This window comes from Cynocephalus volans, chromosome 2, assembly GCF_027409185.1.
Source record: "Cynocephalus volans isolate mCynVol1 chromosome 2, mCynVol1.pri, whole genome shotgun sequence".
Taxonomy (NCBI): domain Eukaryota; kingdom Metazoa; phylum Chordata; class Mammalia; order Dermoptera; family Cynocephalidae; genus Cynocephalus; species Cynocephalus volans.
Window position 1 is genome coordinate 216,772,216 of NC_084461.1, and position 16,053 is coordinate 216,788,268.

The following is a 16,053-nucleotide window of genomic DNA, read 5'->3' on the forward strand; positions in this document are numbered from 1 at the left end:
TCAAAATACGTTGTAAAAACCAATGAAGAATGTGACAGAGGTGGTGAGATCAAGTTTAAAGTTGTGCTCTGAGTGTCTTCTTTGTGTCCCACCAGCCCATCTGTGTGACAGCTCACGTAGTCTTTGGAGTCACCATGAAGTTTACAGCTTAGACGCTGGCGCAGTGGTCCCTCACCCACCCCGGGGCTCTCCTTGTCCTACAACTGCAGCGTTTTAAAGAGATCGTGAGGAGGACAGCTTTGGCCTTATTGTTCTGCCTGTGAGGTCTACCTGCCCTCCTGGGGTGAGCTACCAGCAACTGGGCATTCAGATCTGAAAACAAATGACAGGAGGGCTGCAAATCCCACAAGCTTCCTTCCGGTGGTGGACGAGGCTGGCAGGTGACCTGGGTGGGGAGGAGGTGTGAGATAGCCAAGTGACAGGACAACAGCTACATCAGGGCCCCCCAGGCAAGGATCTGGGGACATGATGACAGTGGGCACCCATTCTCTTAATCTTTCTGCAGATTTCTTGTTTGACTAGAAAATCCAGGTTCCTGACATTTTAATTGTCCCACTGCAATGGAAAAAAATGACACTGGACTTACTACAGGGAAATGTCTGAGTTTCTGGAGGTCTTTGTTAAGCCTGCATGGATATCTGTCTTTGAAACCTTCTGAGGGCTGTGATTCTAGTAGGGGCAGGATGGGGAGGGAGCAGGCCCACTGAGGCTGTCCTGGCACCAACAACTGAGCTGAGAATCCTGTGTCTCGCCAGGGCTGAGAAGCAGCCCAAACAGCTGGCAATGCCTCATGCTAGTTTCTAATGCGTGGTAAGAAGAATGTTTCCAATATTCTGAGGCATTTCCAAAGGTTTTTAGTGGATGACCAGCCAGAGAGTTTAAAAAACACAGACACAGACACAGACATTACGAGCAGTAGAAAATGAAGAACACTGTATTCATGTTTATTTCTAATTACAAGAAACAGAACATCAGTCCCTTATTTGTACAAAAATACCTGAAAGTTTACAATTAGGTTCACAAGCCAAAGAGCTATGTACAGAACGAAGCAAAGCACATGGAATAAAGGTTTTGTCTCTTAATCAACACTTCGCATTCCCTGAAAACGTTTACACATCAGGCCATTTTACGGTCACCGCCGTTTGCACTGTGACATCACAAATCTACAATGAGCTAGTCCACCCTTGGAAAGGTGTAGCGATCGGTCACACTTTCAGGTATTAAGTGCAGAAAAGAGAAGACAAAACATCTAGGCTGAGGCACATGTTTCTTTAAGGTTTAGCAAACAAACAAAAAAAAAAAAACGTTCTGGAACGCTAACACCTAATGGAACAGAGCTTACCTATTAAACTCTTAATACCCAAAGCATTTGGCGTTTTTTCCTTCTCGACTTAGTCCAGGTTGCTACATGGAGTTTTCATTTAGAAACGAAAATCACAGGCAGAGATAAAAAGTCAACAGGCTCCAAAACAACCCTGAGCTGTCCCCTTTACATTCATGTCAATTAAATACAAAAATAAAAGTCAACTGTCCTTCAGCCCTGGTTTGCGGAGCTGGATGCCCGCAGGCTCCAGGGACCTGTTTCTAGGTGGAATTCCCAGCAACCCAGCACAGAGGCCAGCGAGCGGGGTGTCTTAGGAAGTCTGTGACCGCGCAGAGGCGGCTTACATTCTCCAACAATTTCACTTCGGCTGGAAAAATACAAAAGACTATGTCGAACCAGCTACATACAAAATTTTGAATCAGAGTCAAGCTTCTGTTCTCCCCTTAAATAAAATGCATGTTCATAAATACGAAATACTGCAAATACTAGCTGTCTACTGGCAGAGGCGTGGGGCAGGGGTCACACGGAAGGGACTGGTCTACGTAAACAGAAAAAAAATCCTAGAACTGTTTTCCTTTAAGAGGTTTCACCTCAAACAAGTGAAGAGAAAAAATAAAAAAAGGTCTCACGGTATAACTGAAGTATCTGTCCCTAAAATGATGGTCAGTGGGAGTGTGCTGCCAGGATGAACTGGAGAGTCACCTCATTGTCAACTGTCCCAAAGATTAACTGACTGCGAAAGGAAGAAAATGCGATTGAGCGTTTATGGTTAAAACATGTTTTACTAGAAAATTCTTCATTTGTATAAGTAGGCATTTCATGGAAAACAACTAGAGTATAGGCTGTAAACTAAAATACAGTGTTTCTATGCTGCAGACTCATTATAGCAGATAGGCCTTACTGAAGCTCCTTATGCGTCTGCCCTACACTACGCACATCAACTGAAGAGCAGAGATGCTGTTCCTTAGGGAGCCAATCAGTGGGTCAGGTTTGGGGAATCCGGTGGCTAGCACAGATTCAGAGGAGCCACGCAGGCATCATCTCAGAAAAGGGAATCCTGCTTGCCACAGTAGTCCACGCGCTTGTCAAGGGAGTCCTTCCTGCTTTGCAAAGATCTAAGGTACAGAAAAGGCCAGTCTCACATCTGATAATTCAGTTAAGGGGATGTGGCAAAGGGGACTGCCTGGGGGGCAGAGGGGACCGAATGACAACTTAAGCCACGGTCTGACTCCTCTCCCGGAGCAGGAAGCAAGTGTCGTGTGGATAAAACTCTTCAATGTCCACAAGCACTGTGAGGTACTTCTGACCCTAAGCCAGCACAGGAGCCTCGGGCTGCTTCATATGTGCTGGCTTATGAGGGTTTTCAGCGGGACGGAGGTCATCAAGCAAAGACCTTCAAATGCCAGCCTGTGCTTGAGTCTTCTGCAATGTTTCCTTGTCTCTATCACCATGGAAACACACAGGACACAGCACAAAGCTTACCAGGTATCATTTTCTCTTTAGATCCTTTAATCCCCCGAGGGAGACCAGCCATGAAACAACTCACGCCACCACAGAGGGGTAAGGCAGTGATCGTTCTAGAACAGGCTGAAGGCTGTGGAAATGCAAGGCTGAGAGTGTACCCTAGTGGACTGTGTGGCGTCCACTGCCAGCAGACAATGGGCACCGGGTACATCTCAAGAGGGCCAGCCTATATCAACCCAGAATGAGGTCATTCAGCCCTGCGTGTTGTGGAACACCGAATTTTCCAAGGAAATAAAATCTCCTGCACTGTGGAGAACAAGACGCTAATAATGAAAGGATCAGACATCTGTGCATAGAGAATCGGTTAACAGACTCTGGTTGCTTGACTGCGTCCACAAAACATACCAAACGCCTCCTGCAGTTGACACCTTTTATTTTTAAAAAAACCCCAAAAACAACAAAAAAAGCTTTTCAAGTACGCTGGGAAGGACTCGGGGTGCTTTATAATTTGAGCGCTGAATCCACACTGTGGCGAACTGCAGAGGGTACCGGCCACCCTCTGGAAAGACTTGGGGACCCATGTTCAATCTGGAGTCTGCCCATTCAAAACTCTTTACGTCTTGTATAAACTGAAAAGCCACATCCCTCCTACAATAGGCTGAATACAATATTGAACACACAGAAGGAGTGCAAGAAGATCAATACAAAAAAAGTAAACATATCAGTTTTAATTGTCAAGATTATTCCAGGGCAAGAGTTCATTTCTGATTTCTTCTCTCCGGTTCTTGTTCCTGCGTGGCCTAGCCAAGACCATCATTCCAGTTTATTCTCAAATCGGCACTGGATCTTTCATGCCCTCCCCAATTTGGCCAACACAAAGAGAGGTGATCCTGCTGGATTTGCAGCAGCAAATCTCATTAAGTCCAACAAACTAGTCGATCTTGGTTGATTGGCACCAAACAAACCCACCTCGCTCCAAGTCCCAAGGTGCAGAATAGAAGTGTGTTCTTAACCATCGCACAGCCCTTTTCTTCGTTCCAGTGTTGACTTCCTCTGGGCTTTGGCTGTGAGCATGTGGGAAGTCATAAGGCTACGCGTATGCAATGGTGCTTGAGCTTGCAAGGCAGGACTCCTTTGTTGAGCTGGTAGAAGTCAACCAGCTGGATCAGGTCGGAGAATTTGGTGTTCCCGTCATCAAGGCTGAAGAACATCTGCCCTTCGTCTTCGCACTAGAGAGACATAAAAACACCTACCATGTTAAGGGCACGATCCCGGTGAGCAAATTGGGGCCCCTGGTCAGGAGCATCTTTGCCCACAGTTTGATTCCCAAGGGATACGCACAGTCAGAGAGGGCCTAGGGAAGGCTGGGTGCAAAGGTCGGGGAGTGGAGTGTTTGTGCTGGGTGCTGCCACCCTGCTGAGCCAGTGATGTTGGCTGAGACATGAAACCCGCAGGGAAGGGGCTCTAAGTTGCTCCCAGCTCACCTGGCTTGTGAGAGTTACTCACAGCACGCCCCATGAAAATAGGACACAGACCAAGGTCCTCACTATATGACCTCCGGCAACCTCCTTAAACCCCGGAGGCCCACTGTGCTCCAATGTAAAGCAATTGTAGGCTTACTGTAAGGGATGAATAAGATCATGTAGGTAAGGCAACTTTCCTAGGTCCTTGGACTATGTGACAGCTATTTTTATTAAAATAGAGGAATTCTACAATATTTCCCTAAAAGAACTAGACGCATATTCCTAATGTCTATTTTAACTCGATGAGTTTTAAATTCAGTGACTGCGTTACACTGCAGAAGGGGAAAGTCACACTGCCCTGTTCATATGGAATGGCTCAGTTTTAAGCCTTGGTTGATGAATGAACGCAGAACCACTTCTTAAGTCCAAAAACGCTGCTGGAGCTAAAAGCACATCCCGCTGTGTGTTTGCAAGCCCAGAGGCTGCAGTCTCGTTGCTGTGCATCCTAAGCTGCTGCTCTGCTACTTGTAGGATGTGGCGTTATTTGGGAGAATGGCATTACATACTCTGCTCACCGTAAAATTCTTTTCCATTTTATTTTATATTTTAAGCTAAGAGAATTACAACATCCGTGTCAATAACATAACACAGTGGAAAAACATAAAGAATTGTGAATGAGGCACTGTCCCCTGAATAATAGCTGCCACGTTTGCATATATTGTTTGGTGGGACCTGGGAAGCCTGAGCTCACCCTAGACTCTGCTCCTTCCCTCTGCTGTGGTACAGGGTAAGCCCTGGAAAGCTGCCAACCTCATTTTTCTCATCTGTAGATAAGTTATCAACACCTGTAGACTTTATCAATTCATTATGCATTGTGTATTGTAACTCGTATCCCCAGCTAAACTGTGGATTCTTGGAGGTGCTGGCATGACACCCAAACTGAACTAGAATTTGAAACTAGGCACGCTGAAGACAGAGTCAGACTACATTAGGTAAATCCAACAATTGCTTTGTAAAAAAAAGCAGCGTCAACTAACATATTCTGTAATGATGTTTTTGGAATTATTCAAAGGTGGAATCTGTTTTCTGATTTAAGGACCATGTGCAAAGAGGAACACAATCTCTCCTTGGGGCAGGGCAGGGGGGGACCTGACCGTGGGTGAGTTTTCCTACAACGTTCTTGAGTAGCCCTGGTACACTCAGCAAAAACCAGCCAATTCCTTAGGTGCGAGGGGCCACCAGCCAAACCTGCTGTGTAGTCCTGGCTTCCTAATTCCTGCTCACAGCACTGTGTCCACAGCTAACTGTTCCCCTCCATGTCCACCCACCCTCTGACCTTGATCCTCCCCGTCAGGGGCTGTTTCAGCTGCGATGATGAGCTCCAAGGTGCTGGGAAGGCCTTGGCACACTATCACCACTTTTGGTATTATTTCTAGGCAAACACTGGTCTAATGTCAAAGAATTAACCTCTAAGAAACTCTAGAAAGTTTCTCCCCTGTGAGCTTGAAACTGTCTGATAATTGATGATAGCTGGTCTTGTTAGCTGATAACTTAAAAATTGCATAAAGAATGAAACCAGAAAATAAAAACATAGGGATTGGTATGAAAATGTCAATTTACTTACAGGTAAGATCTGGAAATTCTTAATTTTCTGGTGATGACACAGTGTGAGTACAAATGCCTTTGGATTACTCTGGCTGTCACGGAGGAGAAAAAGCCTGGGGAATGGAAAACAATATGCAATTGTTAACAATTTTTAAAATCCAGAACCAGTGTCTCTCTCCCTCTCTGGCCTTGAGTGGCCTTTAAAGGCAACAGCACACTTGGCACTCAGAGGGTAGTTTCGAAATGTCATTCTCCATCAAAAGCAACTGGGGCTCCCTGGGGAGATGGTGGACTCCAGGGCTAAGGTAGGGAGACTACAAGATGACACTGGAAAATCTTATGCCAGAAAGTCAGGAAGTGCTCACACAATGACAGGCACATGTCTAAATGACCCAGGAGGCTAAATCAAGGCATCAAAATAAATATAAGTAATAGTAATTTATTATAGACCACAGTCAACAACTAACTGCTGTATAAGTTGAAGCAGCTGGTTGAGGGGATGCTGAATGTTCCAAACACAGAGGTGACAAATGTTGGAGGTGACGGACATGCTAAGCACACTGATATGACGATTGCACACTGTATAAATGCACCCAAATATCATATTGTACCCCATAAGTATATACAATTATCATGGGGCAATTAAGAAAAAATAAATTAGAAAGAAAAAAACATTCAGAGACAGCAGCAGATTAGAAGTGACCAGAAACGGGGAGAAAGGAATAATGAGACGTCACCGCTTAGTGGACAGAGTTTATCTTCACAATGATGAAAAAATCTGGGGGATAGAGGTAGTAGTCAGACAGCACAGTGAATGTTAATTCCACACAATTTTATGTTTAAAAATGCTTAAAATGGAAATTCTTATGTTATATATATTTTACCACAATAATCATAATAAGAAGGAAGTAATGAATTATAAGCCATAAAATACAACAGGAATCCAGGAGTCCATACAGCTCTTATAAATAAATAAGCAAATAAATTAATAGGAGAGAAGGAAAAGCCCTTCCTTAGAGAAGATGTCAGCTAAGTAAATAAAGAAATAGTGAACTAGAAAACTGTTTGGCAACTGATTAAGAAGGCTCGATGGAGCTAAGCTAGCTGATGGAAGTCAGAAGAGAAACGATATTTTCATAGTCTCAAGTAGTCTCATCTCTTACCCCTAATAGTCACTTTTTACAAAGGGGAGAATAGAGACTTTAAAGTGAAGAAAGCTGGCTGAGACCATCTTCCTCAAGCGTTCAAATCCCTACCACCAGGAATGAGGCAGATCTGCCCCCAGGGCCTCCCGACAGAATGTGCTGAAGAGGCCAGAACCTCACTTCCAGGGTTCTCTTGCCAAAAATGCACAACCCAAATCTAGTGCCGAGTAACAGCCTAGCCCACATCGAGGCATGGTCTATAAGAACCAGCTTCTGCTCATAAAAAGCAGCAAGATTACAAAGATGTGCTGAGACAAGAGAGTATTTAGAATCAAGGTTGTTTTTCTTTTGATTTCAAGGATACAATTAGGACCATTGGTAAAACCTGAATAATCATGCAGACCAGAAAACAGAACTGAATCAATGTTAACTTCCTGATTTTCACAACAGGACTGTTATGTAACAGAAGTCTTTGTGTTCAGAAATTTTACACTGAAAAAATTCGAAATAAAGGGGCATCACACTACAACCTACTCCCAAATGGTTAAGGAAAAAAGTAGCAGAGAAGGATGACGACAAACAGATGTGCTGTTATGCTAACCACAGGGGTATCTGGGTGAAATGTGCACAGGAGTTCATTATATTATTCTTGTAATTTTTCTACAACCTTAAAATTATTTCAAAATAAGTTAAAAAAAATACACTAGCACGAAGCAGCACAAAATCATTGCTCTGACATGAAAAAATCTGGGTTAGCTGATGAGGTAGACAGTGACACACTAGAAAGAAAGAAAGAAAAAGAGTCTCAAAGCCCTAATCCAAGTTACAAAGAAGAAACAGACTGAGAAGGAACATGCTTTAAAGAAACTAGAAACCAAACTACAACAATGAGCTAAATCACCAGATTCTATATGATAATATTAAGATGGAAAGCAGTTAAATAAGACTGGAAAATCCTGTGCTAAAAAGGTAAAAAAGATTTATTTTACTACAGGACTTCTCAGAGCCTTTAAAATGTGAACATTCATGGTGGATCTCTATGGGGCTCCAGTACAGAGTTTTCCAATCTTACCTGACTATACAACCTCCTTTTTTATAGTATTTTGCAGGACACACCTTGTGAAACACCAACCAGAAGGGAACTCCATGGTTTGGCTCAGACAGGCTGCAGGGGACAGTGTTAAGAATCAGTGACACCGATGTGGAATGTGTCCAGAGCAGGAGAGAGGACGAGGAAATCCAACTCCTCTCCTGGGTAGTGGTACACACTGGGCTCCCCCATCTACCTCAAAAATCTATTTTCTTTTCTGAGTTACGTCATTCCAAATAAAACATTGTTACCTGCACAAAGGCAGGTGTCTATAGGGCTCTGGATGTAACAGGAGGGTTAGGGTTATCCCCTTCTCAGCTGGTCCCTTAACTACCTGCTGTTGCCTTCTGCAGATAGGACACTACAACTGGACACAAGCGTGCCTGGGCCTGTCCACCTCGGAGCACGATGCTCACCCTGGAGAGGAGCGGGCTCAGCCACGGGAAAGCCTGGGGCCACCTGAAGGCTTGGGTTTTACAGGGTCGTCTATCCAAGATGACCACTGATGCGGAGGAGTCTACAGGGCCAAGAGGGACATGGCTTAGGAGTCACGATCCTGGGCAACCTGCTTCTCAGCCTCTCTTTCTTCATCTGCAAAGGGCAGTCACACTTCTTCTGCAGGACCGTCTAGAAGGCTGTGGCTGACACGCACACCGAGTTGTATATTACAGCCCACGACACATGGCAGCCTCAAATAACAGTCATCACAAGTCAGGTACAGTGGTTTGGTGATTTCTAAGACGACAATCACAGGGAAAAGGCTGGCGAGGACAAGTGGCTGGCTACTACCCAGGTTAGGAAGCTACGAACGTGACCTGCATGGGCAGTAGCGAGGACCCAGGGTGTGCGCTCACCTTCGTGAGGAGCTGAGGTTGGGGATGGTGCACTCATTAGCCCACTCACAGGAGCAAGAAGAGCCGCTGTGCCAGGTGCTGGTGGTGACAGAGTCACCAGCAGCTCATGTTTACAACGAGGCAAAGTGTCTCGTACACAGACTCACACACCTGGTCCTCACAACCACCCTGTTATCACCCTCCTTTCACGAGGTAAGGGAACAGAGAACTTAAGCAACTTCCCCAGGGTTACATAGCTGGTCACAGAGGAGTTGTAGGTTCAGTGGGAAAGGCAGACGAGGAGTGGACTGTCCCTCTCACAAGGTCCCTGTGAGTCTCGGGGACAGCGCCCTCCCTCTGTCTCTCAGGGAAGAGAAAGCATCAAAGAACTCAAGTCTTGCCAAGGAAGTTTCCTTCCAACAAGCGGAAGGGCGTGGAGTGTAGAAGTGCAGCCTAGATAGGCAGTGCAGAGGTTGACGCTGGGGACAGCAGAGAGGCCTATCCATATGTCCTGAGGGTCAGGAGCCGGGGCTTCGGGGGCTGGGGGGAAGGCTCAGTAGGGGGCCAACAGAGCTCCATTTGCCCTTGAGAAGGTCCTTCTCCTGCAGGTGCTGGGCTGGGCTGCAGGCAGCAAGACGGGAAGGAAGTTCAATGCAGGGCTGGTGGGCACAAGCACACGCATGTGCACAAGCACACACTGGCACTTGCACAGGGTGGAGGCTGCCGGGGCCCTGGGCATTCCAGAAGCACCTCCCAGGTCTACTGAAGCCTCTGATGTCTCTTTCTTTCTCGTCCCGCTCTTTCTAATTCCATACAGCTTTTGAGGCTAAAGCTACAGGAAATACTCTTAACACTGCTAGTGTCTGCCATTTTTGCACTGTTTCATAGCTGTTTTCATTGATGTTTGACACTCTAAACCGGCCTGCCCTCATTATCTCTGCAGGGATCAATAAAGATTAGAAATGGATTATTTAGTTTACCTCATTTTGGAAACATGTGCCCTCCCTAAACCCAGGAATTAGCAGAAGATGAGCATCCCTGTGAGAACACCTGCACTGGTCCCATCACCTGTATTGTGTCTTGTGCTAGCACTCCAGCACCTTAAGGTCAAAACTAGAAATGACAGCCTTAGAGACATGTCTCCACGGAGGACACAGAGAAACTCCTGTGTATACAGAAAACAGGCTCCGCCAGAAGGGCTCACCTGGGGGGATGAAAGGTAAGAGAGGCGATGTGCCCTGTCTCCTCACAAGTCTGGCAGGATGGAAGCCCCCGACTGGGATTCCACTCCAGAATGAGTTAAAAGATAAACATGGTTAGCAAAGAATAATGGGGGGTGCTGACATGCAATTCACTTGGTCGGATTGAGCTAATATGCAATGTGGACCCCCCCACCACAGAGGTAGCCCTATTCATCCAAAGAGGGCAAAACACATATGCCACCCACATGTGGGTCCCCGTGTCCTCAGATTCCCACTCATCTGCTCCTCGGGGATGCAGACAGATCATCACTGCCCTGGGCCTTAGGAAGGTGAGGGGGACACTCAGGGGCCACAGCACCAAATTAAGCTTCCTGAGGAACCTTCACTTCTCCCGCGGTGTGGGTCACCTAGAGACCAAACCAGTGCACTTCTTGAGGACGAATTCCACAGATAGGACAGTAACAGTGACACCAGCTAGGGGAATCAGCAATGTTTCACAACATTACATAAACCTTTATTTACCCTTCCACCCAACAATCCCACTTCTAAGAGCTCACCAGCAAAGTTAAGATATACCAGTAAAATTATGCAATGATGTAGTAGCACTGTCTGTCCTAACAAAAGCCTGGTGTATTCATCCATTTCTGTTGCATATAACAAAATACCTGGAACCGGGTAACTTATAAAGAAAATGAACTTTATAGTTTGGGAGGCTGGGAAGTCCAAAGTCCAGGGAATACAGTTGGTGAAGGTCTTGGTGGTGGTAACAGTGACCCAGGGGTCTCACATGGCAGAAAATGGAGGAGCAGAGAGAGACTAACCTCTCATGTGCTCTTCTTTTAAAGCCTTCAGAACCATGCCCCTGACCAGCAGTATTAATCCATTCACTACAGCATGGTCCTACAATCCAATCACCTCTTCAAGGCTCCACCTTTCAATTACCATAACAAGATTTCCCACCCTCCCAGTTACAGCGGGAATTAAATTGTGGGGGGACACATTCAACCCAATGAACCTGGAAACCACTTGAATGTCTCCTAGGAGTGGAGTGATTGGAAAAAATGGTGTTCTCTCTGCACAAAAGGAGCTGGCAGTGAACAGGAGACACAGCTGTCCACACACTGCTGCTCTCAGGTCCTGGGCATGGACAGCCAGAGAGGCAGGTGCAGCCTGGTGCTCACATTACACTGCCTTTGCTGGAGGAGGGGCAGTCATGAAAACACCCATGTTTTGCTTATAGTTCTAAAAAGACAGTACAGAAGGATGAACAAACAGGAATAATAAAAATGGTGGCCTATTGCAGGGGTGGAGGGGCAGGGTAAAGTCGACAGGGAACGTGTCTTATCTCATAATTTTGACTTTGGAGCCATGAAAATATTTCATGTAGTTTAAGAAGCAGCACATAACCAAAAAGGAAATAAATCGGATCCACTCACAAACACCAAACATACACTGAAAGAGCCAAAACTGACTGCAGAACGCTTTGGTGGCAGAACCACAGAGAATTACTGTGACTTAAAGCTTGGTATTTTAATATAACCTGCCTGGAATATTTCTTAGGGATTAAAAGGACTGCAAAGAAATCTCAATCAGGAGTCTTGCTGAATTAATATCAGTATTAATATTTTCAAGATGTTTCACATATATGTATATGTATGTGTGTGTTATATGAATACGTTAAATAAAAATGAAAGGAGATCACTGTTTTAGACTAAGTTCCTGCACTAGGCCCTAAAAGATCAGATTAAGAATCAGGAGCCACCCCTGCTAATTTCCATGTCACCAAATCTGAACTAAGTTGTGGTCTGACCTTTGGAGAAATGAGCACAGACAGATAACGGCCAATTTCCCAAATAGGCAGTTTCGATCTTCAATTGGCATGATCAGGAAGTTCCCTCTACTTTAATCCCTGCCCAGAAAGGACAGCCTTCTGAAGTAACCTGATGTTAAATAATCAGTTACTTTTCTATTGCTCTGTCTCCCTGTCCCCACCTTACAAGGAAAGTAACTTTGAAATGATCAATCCACTTTTTGTTGCTTCTGCTTTCTTCAGCCTTTTCTGTCACTAAAGCCAACGTCTTCTGCTTGTCTCATTGGAATGCTTACTCTATTTTATGGAATAAAGTGTTGCTCGATTCTAGAATCACCACTGAGATCTTTAGCTAAATTTGTTGAATTTTGTCCTCTGACATCTATCTATATAGAGATATATACATGGATATTATATATAAAGTACATAAGTTAAGTTAATGTCATTAGTCACTAAGATCTTCAGAGTAAGAGAAGAGAAATATGACCAAATCAAAGAAATAAAAACCCTGTAATCTCATATTTGAATTGGCAATATCAATGTGAACCATAATTTATTTTTTGGTTTTAAAAAAGACTATGTCCTAGTTCTGTCCGCTGAAAAGACCTAAAAATTGTGGTCTCCACATACCATTTTCCACTAGAGTCAGGGTTCCTATGAGAAATGTGTCATTTGAGCTTGGTGTGTCTCTCATCACACCTGAAATCAAACATTATTAGTGCTGTAAGAGAAATCAGGAGGCAGGTTCAAAGGGGTCTCGTTGGCCAATGAGAGGTAAATTAAGAATCGAGGAGAAGAAGTTTTGATTGAAATAAATCAACTACATAAAAATGTAAGTTCACTGTGATAGTTAAAAAAAAAAACAACAAAAAGTTAAAAAACAAAACAAAACAAGCCCTCATTTGTCACTAAAGGAAGATGGTAAAATAACGCACTATCCTGAAAACTGACAAAGGGAGAAACCAAGCATTTAGCTACCTTTTAGTGAACCTGGGCAAGTGCACCCATTGCTACTAAAACCATTAGCAGGGTGAGGCTGGGGAAGCTTATCAGGACGGCTCGGGCTGACAACGCCTGCCGGTGCCTTTGCTCAGCCCCAGCAGGGCTGAGGAGGACCAGACCTCACACAGCATCAGCTGGAGGACTCACCACAAGAAACGAATCTGCTTCTCATCAAGCTGCTGACTAGCACTTCCCAGGAATAAGGGAGACAGAGGAACATATTAAAAGAAACCACAAGTATGCACTTAGCAAATGACCCACTTCTTCAACAAATAAGATTATGACAGAAAGAAGAAAAATGAAGTGGTGGGGGAGACTACTGTAGAGCCAAGGAGACTGAAGCGATACAGCAACCAAATGCACGTTGCGGATCCTGCTCTGAATTGACTAAATTTAAAAGACATTTTTGGTAACAACTGGGGAAATTTGAACATGGAATGAATTTTAGATGATAGTAAGGAATCCTTGCTCATTTTGTTAAGTGTAGTAACGATATTGTAGTTATGTCAACAGAAAAGGGTCCTTACTTTTTAGAGACATGCACTAAAATATATTTACTAGGAAATATTTAGGATATCTGGAAATTCCTTTAAAATAAAAGAAAGAGGAGGAGGAAGAGAAGGGAGAGGGAAAGGGGGAGGAGGAAGAATAAAAAGGAAAAGGAGGAGGAAGAAGGGAGGAAGAGGAGACGGAGAAGCAAACATGAGAAGGGACACAGAAAAAATAAGATCACAAACTGCTGAAGCTGGGCAAGGGGTGAGTGGAGATTCATGACGCTCTTCTCTTATGTAAATTTGAAAATTTCCAAAATAAAACTTTTGTAAACTGAAGGAGTGTAGCGGGTTTTTGGTTCTTGCGTTCCTCACCTGTTCAGACTTCCCCTGGGAGGCAGAGCATCACGCATCCCTATAGACATGGTCTGGACACACAAGGATTATCATCTCTTCTGCCCCTTCCTGTGGCTCTGCACACCCTTATCCCTCTGAGCCTACATTTCCTCCTCTTAAAAATGCGGATAAAGTGACTGCCTACCTGCAAGGGTATCTGAGGAATTAAACAGAATCTACGCCCAGCACCCCAAAACCTCTGTGGATGGCAGCTCTCCTTGGTTCCTTACCCGTCCACGAGCCCTTGCTGTTTGATGATCCTGTGGGATTCCTCCCTGGAGATCCTCCCGTGAAACCAGTGCTGCGTCTTGTGAATCACTGTGGGGGAAAGAGAACAGGAGGTGGCATTGCAGTACGTCTGCAGCATGGTTTCCTGGAAGCACAACTAACCAATCAACTTGGAGCCCCGACGCCCACGGCTACACCATTCACGGTGCACTCTGGACACGGGCAACTCTGTGAAGCCCAGGAGGGGTGGGGAAGCAGGGGCTGTTCTAGTTTTTTTACGTACAAAAATACCAGGCCACATGCTGTGTTTACCTGTACTGAGGGTGGAAGGGTGCAGGGGACTTTGGCTGCTTAGGATATTCATCCGTGTGCTTCTCTTCTGCAAAAGAAATCCCCACGTTAGCACTGAAGACAACAGACTGACACACCAACAAGCTACTCAACACGTCCCACCTCAGGGCAGGATGGCTGTGAGGACACTGGCCAGGATCCCGGGGCCATTCACCCACTGGAACCCCCTATCTGACCACCGAGAACGAGCTCACGTGGGTCACCGTGGTTAAAAACAAAACCAAAAACATCCTGGTATACTTCTAGCCATCCCAGTATTGAAGTCAAGAGGCTTGCTTCTCACACAAAAGACACCGTGAAAAGCCTGTCAGTCTTAGGAGAAGGCACCAGCTTTTCTAGTAAACTCAAGCAGTTGTCAAGACACGGGTCTCCAGAACCCTGCACGTGGGGACTCTGCTTTTCTGCACACTCTGAAGCCCAAGCAGGGATGCTTTCAGAGCCAGAACCCGGCTCACGCTGACAGGGGGTCTTCAGGTCTCAGGCAAACTTGAACGTGGGATGATATTCTTCCCATCTGGAGATTAAGAGCTCAAGGCTCAAAGTGTTAGTGGTACAGATCAGGCCTGGGCTCTGAGCACCCCACAGACAGCCACTGACGATTCATCAGCAGAAACAGCTCTGCATGTGAGCCCAAGAGGGCAGATGGTGCTGCTCCAATCCTATCCCTTCCACGAAAGCCCAGGGTCCGGGAGGCAGTGGGGGATGGCTGGGTGCTGGGAACGTGGAGGTGCCCAGACGTGCCACCTGCTTCCTGCATTTGAGAACTCAGATGCCCCCCACCCGACATGCCACCCCCTTGTCAACATCCCCAGAGCCATCCTTCTGGGAGAAGACCAGGTGGGTGAGGACACCAGCCACGAGGGAGCCTCTCCAGGTGGGACTGGGGTCACAGCCTCACCCTCCAGGCATGGCCCTCCTCCAGGGCTGCGCTCTGGGCTTCGGCCGGATTCTCTATCACTCTTCCTGTTTGCCCAGAAAAATCCATCGCCACAAGGGAGTTCTCAGAGACACTGCGCTGGAAAGAAAAGGCCACAAGTTCTCAACATGTAGGGAAACAGCTGCACATGAGAGAATCTTGGCATGAAATAATCACAAAGATGGCCAGGAAAGGACAACAGAGAATCTCTCCCGCCCCCCAAATCCCTAAGGTTCAGAGGCTTTGGTTTTTCTTAAGAATAAGAAACGTTCCAATCATCTAGCCGTATTCTAAGGCTGCTGGTAGGTCACCTGGCGCCAACAGCGTCTCACAGGCTCCTCACCTGTGCTAGAACACATCAAAGAAATGCTACATCTAGGTGAGCCTCGTGTTCGGGTCTTTAGAAGACTGTATGATGGGAACATAATGGTCAACAGCGCCCATGGGTCCTGGCCTAAAGCAATAAAAGCCAAAGGCAGGGAAGAAACTCCTCAGTAGAGCCAAAAGGGGCTGCTGACATTTTTGAGCATTTAACGAGAGCCAACGACCTACACAACCTTGAGCGGGGGAGCAGGAATGGGCAGCAGGAAGGTGGAGGGAGGCTTCTGCTCCCCACAGCTTCACTGTTGCGATGACAAAGCCCATGTCCTGGGAGACGGACTGTCGTGGGACATACTGGCTTCCCTGAAAGGCACATGCCCTTCCTGGAGGAGCTTCTCTTAGCTTCTCTTGG

The 16,053-nt window shown here is 45.8% G+C and overlaps 1 protein-coding gene across 1 annotated transcript in view; it reads right to left on the minus strand.

Annotated features, from left to right (window-relative positions):
* Nucleotides 1-923: 923 nt before the first annotated feature.
* GRB10 (growth factor receptor bound protein 10) overlaps nucleotides 924-16,053 on the minus strand; it is a 162,593-nt gene continuing 147,463 nt past the window's right edge. Inside the window, exons 13-17 of the mRNA XM_063083332.1 lie at nucleotides 15,303-15,419; nucleotides 14,366-14,432; nucleotides 14,056-14,143; nucleotides 5,876-5,969; nucleotides 924-4,017 (exon numbers count right to left, since the gene is read on the minus strand). Coding sequence (XP_062939402.1) covers nucleotides 3,871-4,017; nucleotides 5,876-5,969; nucleotides 14,056-14,143; nucleotides 14,366-14,432; nucleotides 15,303-15,419 — 513 coding nt within the window. The 3' untranslated portion in view covers nucleotides 924-3,870. The remainder of the gene's footprint in view (nucleotides 4,018-5,875; nucleotides 5,970-14,055; nucleotides 14,144-14,365; nucleotides 14,433-15,302; nucleotides 15,420-16,053) is intronic.